Source organism: Varanus komodoensis, unplaced genomic scaffold (genome assembly GCF_004798865.1).
Source record: "Varanus komodoensis strain SLA01 unplaced genomic scaffold, ASM479886v1 scaffold13_1, whole genome shotgun sequence".
Lineage (NCBI taxonomy): Eukaryota > Metazoa > Chordata > Lepidosauria > Squamata > Varanidae > Varanus > Varanus komodoensis.
This window is the reverse complement of record NW_025335408.1, coordinates 10,992,600-11,005,367: the sequence shown is the minus strand read 5'-3', so window position 1 is coordinate 11,005,367 and position 12,768 is coordinate 10,992,600. Positions and strand designations below refer to the sequence as shown.

The following is a 12,768-nucleotide window of genomic DNA, read 5'->3' as shown; positions in this document are numbered from 1 at the left end:
AGCTCTGTTCACTCCTATAGGGCAAGCAGAACTAGGAGTAAAGAAGGAATGACCATTTTTGTTCACCCATCCCATGAAGGCCTTATTCTGCTGTAAACTGCTAAGTGACTATTTAATAACTATTCAGACATTCATAATCTGAGTTCAATAAACACAAGAAGAGACAGAAGAATTGCTCTTGTTTCCTACTATGCTAGGAGGAGCACTTCATGGAGACTCTTTTCTACCCACAGGAGTTCTCCATATGATCCAAAACACCAAATTATGTCAAAACCCACAGAAGTAGAGCTTGCTGTCCTCTTCATAAAGTAACATTCCATGCCTAATGTGCAACAAGAATCCTAGCACAATCCTCTAAATGTATTTTGTATATTTACTGGGCTCTAAATTAAGAATACCTGAATTGGGCTGACATAGAATAGTAGTTCTGGAGATGGAAAAGGCATCCCCATAATCCTAATTCTCTTCTTCCTGGACACTTACTATAAGCTGTCAGACATTTGAAAAGATTAACTCCCCTTCTGCCTCTACAGTTGACTTTCCTTTTGTGTAGAAAAGGTTGATTTCAACTGACACCAAACATTCTGTGTTTCAAACTTCTGTTAGACATGGATGGATAGATGCGCTGATAGATCAGATAGATTCACTGCCTGACATAGTTTTAGCTTCATTAGACCCACCTTTCTATTCAGGCTCTACTGCCATTAACATTCTGTAAGCTTGCAGGTTCCTGCTATGCAGGGTTTTGTGCTTTTTTTACAAGAAAACCTATATACTTCTGCATGCATAAGCTCTGCCCTGAGTATGCAAAAGTCACTATGTCTTTTGTCTTTTTTTTTTTTTTGGAAATGAAGCCAGGCTATCCCCTCCAAAGTGAAAGACAATCAACCACCCAAGTTTATTATTAGAGGGAATGATATTACTAACAAATGCAGTGTTACATATTTAGTACATAGAAGCATCTGATAGGAAACAGAAGACCAAGAATTATTTACAATTTTTTTTTATAAAACAAGCCATCTCCACATACAGATATAATCAGGCACAAAGATACACTGTAATACCTGTGTGCTTTATTAATTTCATCAGTTTAACTAACAACCTGTATGATGTTTTCATCAGCTGAAGAAGGTGTAGTGAAGATTTGACTCTGCTATTAAATAATTCAGTTATTATTTTTAATAATTTTTAATTTAGCCATATTTTCCCAGAATCTACATGATGTCTGTTCACCAAACATCAACACCATGCAAAAAAGGGGAGGAGGGGCTCTACAATGAACCAATACTGCTTTAGCAAGTATGCACAATTTTTAGTTATAATTTTGAGCAAGCCCAAACCCTTCTTCCTGGAATGTTGAACTCACTTCTTCACCTAGAACTTTAAAATATGAGTTGTCTTTGGATGCTAAAATATAACAATATCTACCATAAGAAGTCTCTCTAAAATGCATGTATAAGCTGTTGCAATGTTAAAAGGCTGTTTAATTGTCCCCAAATTGCATAGAACTAAGAAATACATCTTTGCTCCCAGCACTCTAACTTCTCAAATGAGTATGACTGTTATTCAGTAGCTGATTACTTATTATACACTTTCATATGGTTCTGTAAGAGTACAAAAAGATTTGCTGAGCAGTTCCTAAGCACTGCATAAGAGTTCATTTAACTTTGCCCATAATTAAAGTATTCTTTTTTCTACAGACAAATCTTAAAGTCCTTATTTAAGCCTTAAGCCAGCCAAGTCAATTAAAAGTAAGTTAATGGAAGACTGGTAAATTAACACTCATTTTAAAAGTCAGTAATATATAACAGTCATTGACTCTTCAGTTTGTTCTTTCCAATTTCTACTTTTTGCTTTTTCTGGTCAATATTAAAATAAATCTGTATATTGACCTTATTCTTTACTACTATATACAATTTTAGTCACAAACTTTCCACAGAACTAAACTGATACTAAAAGCCAAATTAAGTAAGTTCACCTATAAGCAATAAATTACCACAGGGAAGCTATTAAGTTACAGTACAATGCTTCTATGCCAAACTTTCAAGTTTCACTTATACACATTTTTGGAATTAGCAATTCTCCTCTTTACTGAGAGCACAACTATTCTACCAATGTATTTCAAATATTATCTTGAACAATAGCCACACAAAGAAACAATAACAATTATATTAATACCCATCTTTAACTTAGAGGAACAAACTGTAAGCAGATGAAGCAAAAATCAAACGTCCTTTCCAGGACCATGGACAAGACCAACCAGCTGGTGCTTCCTATAATCAACCTAAATGTGTTTTGTGTACAATGTGAGGCATAACTGTGACTGACTAGTCCTTTGATCTTCTATTTTTGGTAAATATCGGATTAAATGTGTATTAACATGATCATTTATTATTTTCCTTTAGCAAATACTTCTCAGGCTTTGTTGAGTACCAAACCACATGTTTCCAATTCATTTATTTATTTATATTTATTTAAACCATTTTTATGCCGCCCCATTCGCAAAAAGCCTCAGGAAAAAAATTTCCCTGTCTGCCTGCTCATCTAGACATTAAAGTTGTAATTCTGCCACAGCCACTCCTAGTTTTTACCCGATAAACAAGCATAAATCAAATCTCAGCAACTGAGTGAAAAAAAGTTCTTAATTTTAAGAACGAAGAGGAGAATAGCCAGAGGTTCAAGGCTGATCTTCTTCATTCTTTCCCATAACCAGTCTTCTTCCAGCCACTTTTTGCTCTGCTGATCTCCAATTCCAGAAGTGTGTTTGGTGAGAGAAAAGTATATGAAGGGAGGACTTTAAAGGAAGTAGTCCCACACACACATCAGTGATATCCATGACTGATTTATTTTAAAAAGATATTTCTGCCACTATCATTTCTAGTTTCAATCAGATGCATAGGCATGAGCTCAGCATTTTTCCATCCCATTGATTTCAATGAAACTGTTAAGAAGTGCATGCTTAAATTTCTCCTACTGAACACAATGGGGTTAATTGACTGTATTTTTCCCCATTTGTGAAACAACATTAAAGTACATACTGATCATGCAAAATATGGTTTATTTCTTATAAATCTATTCACCATTCATTAGAAGGATAGTAGTTACCCTCATAACCTTTTCCCTTATTTATCAAGCAATAAATTGCTGAACAAAGAATGATGGTGGCGTACTGTTTCCTCTGTCTTTTGAAATGCTTTGTTCATACTTTTCTATATACAATGTTGCTCATGTTGTGGTGGTTGTCAGGTAACCAAAAACCTCACTTTTAGTTCAGTACAGATAGGTAGGTTTCAAATAGGATATTTAATAAACAAAGCAGAAATGTTGTTATTTACTATTCTTGCTTTGAGCAAGTAATCTAATGCCCAGCTGTAACATGATCAAAAATGAAAGAAAATACTTCTCTAGTGTTTTGACTAAGCTATTGCAAAGATTTCAGAATAACATGACAAAATGCGCTATTCAAATTAACTCACCTCCTCAAGCCAAATCCAGCCAGTATTATACACTTCGGAGCATCAGTCATCTCAAGGCAAGACTTACTCTAAGGCTTAACTCATTCCCAATAAAACTTAAAACTAATTGCCACGTGCTGGATCCTTTCACTTCTTAAGCAAATAATCTTATACAACCTCATCAGCAGAAATACACCACTACATAAGCTGTGGATTGATAAACTTATTGCCACTGATAAACAATTAGACTTCCCACATGAACTTCAGGAATGCAACAATATAACTCATGTTCCTCCTCTTGTTTCTTTAACAATGAAACGAAAATAAACCATCTTAAAAATGTATAGCTGCTCCACTATTGCCATTTTTAATCCTTCTGATCAATTCAGAGAAGTTGAGCTGACATACTTCTGCACATCTTCATAAATAGATCATAAGCACTTCTTTGATCAAAACGTAACTCTGCATCATCACTTTTCTCACAAGCCTTAAAAGAACCAGCAACACAGCTCATCACAACAGCTCTTTATATCTTGTTCAGGCAAATACAAAACCCATATGCACTTACCCCAGGGTGGTCATAGTGACAATAGTGTACCAGAAAGCGGCAGGGATGCTGGTGAACTTGGTGGCTGATGAACCCTTCTCAGCATAGAACATGACCGTAGCAAAGATAATGATGGCCATAGTGAGAGAAAAGAGGAGGAAGCCAAGCTCTGATGCACAGCTTTTCAGAGTGTAGCCCAGGATGCGCAAACCCTGTGAGTGGCGGGAAAACTTAAAGATCCGGAAGACCCGGAAGACACGCAGTGTTACAAAGGCCCCACTGACATCCTCATTGTTGGTCATCACAAGGGCAATGTAATAGGGCATAATGGCCACAACATCAATGATGCTCATGACACTACGCATGAACTTATAGCGGCTGGGAGCAGCCGCCAGACGTAACAAATACTCAACTGTGAAGATCATGACACAGGCCGTATCCAGGCAGAAGAAAGCCACATCATAGCGCTCTCCACAGGACAGCTCCTTGATGGCACCAGGACTTACCCCACAGGGCACTGTCTCCACCACGTTTGCGATGACAGAAACAGCAATGAAGAAGCCTGTGACATAGTAAAAGACCAGAGCCAGTGTGCTAGTGTGGGGATTTTCAAAGGCCCGCCACATCCTTTCTCGGGTTGTCATGGAAGGCAGTTTGCATTCATCAGCGGTATCCTGATCGGCATCATCCTGAAGACGTTCAGCGTTTTCCCGTCGTCGATCCTTGTATTCCTCGTAGCAGCAATCGCCAATGATCTCAGGGATAATACCAAAGAAGGCCAGCTCCTCATCATAAGCAGAGATGCATTCTTGACGGGGGTAGTGTAGTTTTCCTGTTCGATAAAAATTGAGGATGTGTCGGAAGATGTCAGGGTCCCGATCAAAGAAGTATTGCTGTGTCTCTGGGTGATAGAAGAAATCCCGCTCTGAGCTGCCCAGCAGCGTATCAGGATAGCGTTCCAGAGTGTCCAACCAGGTCTGGAACTGGGTGCCACTCACATTCAGTATGATTAGGGAGTCCTGACTTCGTTTCCTCTCCTGTCGGGGAGCATTCGGCATTGGGTTTGTGGCCACTGGCATCCATCCTATAGCTGCCGCCCGAGCAAAAGGCAACCAAGCTGCTACACCCGCTGCCATTGTATAGGCTGCTACTGGTATTGCTGGGAGGTCTCCTTAGAAAAAATCCAGATTACTAAAATGTAAAAACAAAATGTACCATGTGGTTAGGATATGCAACACGTTCTAAGTCATAGAAAAGCTTGGCTATTTTTTCCTCTTGCTTCATGTTACCTTCCCCAAACTGCCATTGTTTCCCATTCTTCAAATAGACATTTGATTTAATATCTTAGCAATAGGTGCTACATGCAAGCACAGAAGCATACACAGAAGTCTACTAATGTTCAAAATCTTCTTTCTCAATCAACAGGAAAGATGTAGAACAGCATAGCTAATGGATACTGTTTGCACAAAGTAAGCAGCCAATCAACTAGGTCCTGGAAGCAGTAAGCAGCTGATTTGTCAGGCCACAAAACACAACCTCTAACAAAGAAGTTTGCAGTTCTAGTTTGATTCCTGAAAATGCATTCCAAATGCTAACCCAAATCTTTTCCTACCAGTAGCCAACTGAAAATAAAGGAGAAAGGAAAGATTAGACTGAGTTGCCTTGGGTAACTCCTTAGGTTGGTGCTACTGAAAAAAATACTTGCTAATTTTACCTACTCCACCTATTGGTAAACAAGTGTAGAAAGGAGGCTTGAAGACAATGAATTCAGACCTGATTCCCTTCATTCAGATCATCACCTGAAACTGATAATTCAGTTTCTCCTGACTCTTCCCATTCTAGGAAAAGAGAGAAAGGGATAAAGGAAACACAGCAACCTCAAACTTAGGTTAAAGCTTTTTTAAACACAAACAGCTCAACTCATGAGGAACAGGTGGTTAAAAGAAGGGCATTTAAAATATTTAAAGCCTCAGTAGGAAAATTGAAGTGAGTTTTTAAAAAAGTGGGAATTAAGAACGTGAAATCAAAATAATTAATTAGTGGGAGACTAAAATTTTGACTTGATCTAGAGAAAAGTTCTGGAAGAAGAATCACCTGTATAATGGAGCACACCTGAATGCAATGAAGAAGAGGAAAAGCTAGAAGCTGCATCAAAAGACAGGGAGGAGAAAAACTCAAGAGTACTTTAAAGGAAAGTTTAGCAGGGGAAAAAACAGTCATATGTGAAGAACATGAAAAGGGAAAGAGATGTGCTGGGAGTTCGGTCCTGAGAGCAAAGGAACTGTTTTAAAGGGACATTTGTAATGAGGAATGAGGGAGAAAGGGAGGAGGAGGAGCCCTAATAAGGAAGAGCAGTTGAACTGACACAGTCTTATTCGTTGAGGTAGTGAAAGGCAGGACTGGGTGAGTGTAAGCGTGCGTGGTGGAGGGTCCTCTGCGTGACCAAGCACAGCTGCGGGAGGGAACAAGAGATCCCGGAGTCCTGTGGATGGAGATGAGCACCAATGGTGGACGGGGCTGGAGAACCACAAGCAGTGCGTGTGTGCGAAGGAGCACAAGGGCGACAGATAAAGGAGGCTGCTGGAGTCCCAGGAGACTGCGAGGGGAGAAGTTGCAATCTATGGCACTGCCACTTGCAGCGCAAAACGAGTTGCGGGAAAGGGAAGCGTGGAGGAGGTTTGGGAGCGGAGGTCATGCAAAGAGGGCTTAGGCAGCTGGTTAGTTCAGGGGGCTCGGCGAGGGCTAAGAGCTTGGGGGTTCTGCTAGAAATACCGGGGGATGGAGGGGAGGGAAAGGAGGTTTGCTAGTTCCCGGGGTGCCAAGGGAAGCTCCCGCTCTCCGCCCGTTCCCAGCCGTTCCGCCCTCCCCCGAAGAGCGCCGCCCGCGCCTCTTCCCGCCACCCACCCAGCCCAGCCCAGCCCAGCCCAGCCCCGCTGCGAGCGCCGCTCGCCTGGGCGCCTCGCGCGAGCCTCTCCAACTCTCCCCGCCACTTGATGCTGCCCAGCAGGTGGCACGGCGCCCGAGCCTCCGGTGGGGACGGGATTGGGCAGGGGGGCGGGAGGGGGGAGGCAGCAAGGGGAGCGAGCCCGCTCGACTGCGCGGGGGCTGCGCGGCGCGGGCGGGGGCGCCTCTGTCGCGTGCGGGAGGGCTAGGCAGGCGCCCCCGCCGCGCTGCCCTCAGCCCGCCCCGCGCCGCAGCCCGCTTACCGTGGCAAAGTGCGGCCGGAGCGCTCCGCTGGCATGGAGAGGACTTCGAGGCGGGCGAAGTGGAGGCGCGGCGGAGGCGGCTGCTGGTCAGCCCGCCCTTCTTTTCCCCTGCTCTTCCCCTCAGCAGCAACAAGTTCAACGGCAGACGCGGGGGACGGCCAGGGGGCGGAGAGCGACGCAATCCCGCCTGGCAGCAACTCAATGCAGCCCCTCGCCGCCGCCGCCGCCGCCGCCGCCGCCTCCCAGGAAGGAGCCCGGCTCGGCGGCGCTAGTCAGGCAGAGAGCGCTGCAGCTGGAGCTGCTGTCCATGCCGCTGGCTGACCGCAGAGGGCAAAAGGGCTGCTGGGGACACGGCTCCTCCTCGCTCCCGCCGCCGCCTCTCCGGTGGGTGGCCCATGCCTCGCTGAGCCAGCCGGGCGAGGGGCTCGCCCGCGGCGCCTGCTGCTGCTGCTGCTGCTGCCGCCGCTGCCGCTGCTGCAGAAGAGGAGGGCGGCGGGCGCGAGGCGAGGCGAGGCAACGCGAACGGGAGGCAGAGAAACCCACCCTGCTGCCGCTGCAGGTGATTATTTCACCGGCGGCTTCTTCGCCTTTCTTCCCCTGCAAATGTCACTGGAGGGAGAAGGAGGCGGCGGGAGTCGTGGCGAGGAGGAGGAGGAGGAGGGCATCGATCCGGAGAGGAACAAAGAGAATTACAAATCGGTGCACACTCCGGCGCTTGCTAGCACAGGCGAAGGGACTGCGTGTACGCGAGTGTGTCGCTCTGCCCCATCCTCAGCGGCATCCTCTCTCTTACACACACGCACACTTAGACGCCTCGGGAGCTCGAGTCCTTTCCTGGTTCTGGTGGGAATGGAGAGGAAAGAAGTATTTATAGATGATTTTTTTTTAAAAAAAGGGATGGATTGTTCTTATCAAGAACCGGAGTTTCCGAAAACTTTGCGGGGTTCCTTCCCCACCCCCTTCAAACGCCAGTTCTCCGCCGAAAACTAAGTAAGGGAAGGTTATGCAACGCGCCCCACCCTCTCGCCCCAAAGGACCGCCGCATTTTAGCGCGCCTGTTCAACTCGCCTTGAATCAGGTTTCTAAAATGATCGTCATGCCGAGGATGGTGCCTGGGGGACCCTCCTTCCCCCAGCCGCCCTCCCATCTATCCGCCTCTCCAAACGAGGTTTTCTCCTTTTTTGACCACTAGATGGCAGGCGGAGGACGAGTAGTCCTCTGCGACTTCGCTGCTCAAACTTCAAGGAACAAATCTGGCCTAGGAGTAGTAAACTTGTTGACTGGGCTGTGCCACTTCTGATCTGGATGTACATAAATCCGTACTTCCCAATATAATATGTCGTATTGTGCAGAAGCCGTATACTGACATTTTATTGCATCAAGCATGTAAGCCAGCGAGGCCCCTACCTGCAAGCTAAAGGAGGACAACTCTGGAGGATCCTTAAGTCAAAAAGAGATGAACTGGTTGCAGACAATATGATAACCCCTCTCGCAGAATGAGTACGGATTGCGTGTGGGTTCTCATTGAATTGTGGGTTGTTGAATTATAGGTTACCATGTTGTCTGAACCCAACAGCACTACAAGCCATGACTGGTTAACCATAAATAACCTGTGTAGAGACCCTGTATTTGTTTTTGGTTGTAAAGGGTCAGGTGTCCACCATACAGTACTATGTATATAGAAAAAAGCTTTAGATTGTACCTTGCAGATACATTTCTCTCTCGCCCAATTTTTACTCCAGAGTAGGGATCTAGATTGCAGGGATCTCAATCTGGATCATAAAAGCCTGTCCTACCCTCCTGCTCCATGCTTGAGACCTGGTTTAGGTTCTTCCCCCTTCACCTTCAATGGAATAAAAGTGAAAAAATATAGATGCAGTTGTTAGACACCAATCTAAAAGAATGTCTCATTTTGTCCTAGGCCTATATTTTTTACACTGGTGTTTATTGCAACAATCCTGATTTATATTGGGGCAAAGATTAAGAACTACGTGAAGGAAGCTGAGTCATATCCAGCATTCAGTAGTTTTTAGGTACACTTATTCTTGCATTCCTTCTTTCCCAACAGGGTGGTGTGGAAGAGAAAGATCATTCTCACTGGAGGCTTGAACTGATTGTTTGCAAAGGGTCCCATGAAATTAGGCTGAGATCTATCAATTCTCCATTCCTGGTAATAAGATCTGCTTCTTTGATATCTTGGAGAAGATAAAACTTGAAGCCTAAGTCTCAGATATATATTACCTGTGGGTCCCTGCCCAATCTTTGTGGTTCTCAAAGGAAGCATTTCTGAGGATGGGCTGCACTCATGAGGTCTAGAACATTTAATGGTGCAGCACCTGTCCCTGGAACTCTACTGGTTCCCCTGGTTCCCCTGTTCCCCAGTTCACACAGCCTATACTGAATTGTGTTCCAGGCAGCTATGGTTTGTAGCATTTGCTTATTTATTTGCATTGTGTTGCTTTTGCTTATATTTGTTGTTATGATGCAATGGCAACATATGTACCCTGCTTTGGTACTTCTGGGGAAAATGGTATATACATTTGAGTACATTTTCCCCTGAATTTGTTTCAACCATTTTATATTAAAATTCAAATTAGGGAACACACTTCCAACAAGATATTCCAGAAGCTAGTATATCCAGGTGTTCTGACTTCATAAATCCTAGATGATGGTGTAGTAGAAATGACAGTAAAATACCATTTTAAAAATGTACAGAAGGCAATGTCTAATAGGATCACAATGAAAAGCACAGGTTAATATTCAGTAAAAAATACACCAGTGAATATAATAATGAAAAGTTTTCTTGCTGACTTGGCAAATGCCTCTTGATTTGTGCATTTTCAGCCAACTACCTAGCTAGTATCTTCATTTCTTTGAATTATTCAAGGTGATGTATCCTAATGATCAATAATGGGCCAATACTATTACCCATTGTGAAAAGATCCAGTAAGATACAGGGAAGCAGATGGGCAAAAATTACCTCACACCCCTGTTCCCATAGGACTATCCTTGTCTTTTATATTGTTATTTATTTTATATTGTTAGTTTTATATTGCTATTTTTGTATTATATTTTATGTTGTGAGCTGCCCTGAGGCTTCAGCGAATGGGGCGGCATAGAAATGTTTTAATAAATAAATAAATACTGCCATCTATCATCCACTGCCCTAAGACTTGTTGTTTCTATTATTGTTTTATAATGACTTCTATTACTATACTGTCATCTTACCTTTACTGTGCCACATTTGTTCTGAAAGACAAGATTAAATAATTGTAATACATGAATAATAAAATAATGCACCAAAATATCCAGTTATAATTACTGTCAAACAGTATGATGCCTACCTTGCACTTGATTCCTCTGGCTTTTAATCTGAGAACTTGTGATGGATCTTATTTTGAAAGTTCCAGGTTGACCCTGAAAGTAGTGACTGAGGAATAGACCATGCTTCTGAGCATGTGCAAATAGCATTCCTTTCACATTACACAACCACAGCCAGTTCTCACACAGCTGGAAATAGAAGTGAGAGCCTCAAGTGCTTTCAGGTAGGCTAGTGGCGAACACATCATTTCTGAGAAATTATTCACTGCTCATCCAGTGCTTAACCCATGGCCATGCAAAGTCATCTCAGGACGATGGAATGAAGCTGTCTGAACAATATTTCCAAATGATGCTCATTATGGAGATTACTACCAGCGACCTCCACAGTAATTATTAAAGGTATGCATATGTACCATGCTTCAGTTAGAGAAATGATTTATGATGGCCAAGAAATGGTGTCATTATTGATGGTGCAATGTTGCATTACATTTACATAATGTTTCACTAAAATGTGCTTGGTAGACAAAGACAAGCATTTCATTTTAAACTTGCACGGTTTATTCTCACTTCAGCGGTGGCAGGAGAATCAATTGGATCCTTCAGTGACCATAAGCCTGCTCTATTTTTAACTACTTCAGTGGATGGTCTTGCTGCATATAGGATATTTGTGGAAATGTGGTTATAAGCAATAATATTGTTTATTTTTCCCCTGGAATGCTTTATAGTTAGATGGTTGAAAGTGGAAGCAGGTAGATGAAACCTTCATTAGGAAGTGGCAGGACTGATGTTTTAAATATACTGGTTTTCTGAAAAGCCATGTAATACTGAGATTTGTATAGAGCAGAGCTTTAACACTCTAGATATTGAAAAGAAAATATAGTAATTGTATTATTAAAAAGCCCTGCTCTCCAATTTCCTGTAAGCTCGTCGGGACATGTAGAATAAATGTCAGTGATACCATTTTCCAATTCTAAGTGAAAGGGCAGGGCCTCTGATCTAATAATGTTGGAAGATAATGTTTTGACTGCTATCAAAGCAGTTGATTGATGTCTTCACTTTAGCAGCACAACAAGTCATGTACTACCAAAAGTCCTTTAAAATATCTATTTTCCAGCTGACATGTTTTTCCTGATAAAGTCCTATTAAAATGTTTTTAAACAGCAACACCACCTCATAATTCTCTGTAAAACTGTAACGCAAGCCTGCTTCTCAAAAGTTAGTCCAACTGACTTACTCTATTGTAAGATGTACAGTTCAGATAGTTATGCAAACTTGTTATTCAGAGTAGAGAGCAACAATCTCCTTTTCTTAAACTGAATTCTGTTGGAGAGCTGGATGGGTGAAAATATTAATAGACCCATACATTTTCCAATGCCTGAAGGGCTTTTTGTCAATCATGTGAATCAGATTGTCATTGAAAATGAATGAAAGTTGTTTCAGGAAAAATGCTTATAAATGTTTTCCCCAAATTCTGATTTGTGAGTTCTTTTATACACTCTCTCTCCTTCTCTCCCACACTTCCCACACAGGAACAGGTTAGATATAAGAACATTTTTTCTTGCAGAGCTTGAGGGCTTGGTTTTCTTTGATTTTCTTTCAGAGAAGCCCTTGGAGGCTGTAGTCTCGTGGTAGACATGGCTCTAGACCCCAAGGTATCACCATATTTTAGTTTAACATGTCTACTCTCAGAAAATAAGCCTTAAGACAGGCATTACAGTCTTTTACGATTGCACAAAAGCTAGGAAATGGCCAATGTTTGGGCCTTCATAGGAGCAGATGAGCAGGGTCAGATTTGGTCCATTAAGTATGGGGTTCTACACCCCTATCCTTCGGTATCATTCAGTAGCTATTAGCCATCCAATATCCATTTTAATCTTTGTTTCCTGTATGATTATTTGCCTTAAGCACCATTTCCTAGATAGAAAGATAGGGTATAAATCAAATAAATCCCTATATAGACACCAAAGCCTTGAAAGAAAAGGTTCGTAGTTCAATATTAACATCAGCCAAAAAAATATAACCTTCCCTCTAGTGTTTACCAGAACTCATCCAGTTATTTCTAAATGAATTATCACACAGGCTATATTTAGGGGAGTCATCCATGTGTTTGAAAATGGTGGTGTGTAAACATCTCTGGACCTTTAGGTCCAATTTTTTATCTGCAGTTTTTTTAATGAACAATCTTCAGAGAAGACCTTTTGGCTTGATGACAGTCGGTTGAAATGAACTTGTAACTGAT

The 12,768-nt window shown here is 42.4% G+C and overlaps 1 protein-coding gene across 1 annotated transcript in view; it reads right to left on the bottom strand.

The window, feature by feature from the left end:
- Positions 1-5,138, bottom strand: part of KCND2 (potassium voltage-gated channel subfamily D member 2) — a 307,861-nt gene extending 302,723 nt beyond the window's left edge. Inside the window, exon 1 of the mRNA XM_044423054.1 lies at positions 4,024-5,138. Coding sequence (XP_044278989.1) covers positions 4,024-5,138 — 1,115 coding nt within the window. The remainder of the gene's footprint in view (positions 1-4,023) is intronic.
- Between the last annotated feature and the right edge of the window lie 7,630 nt (positions 5,139-12,768).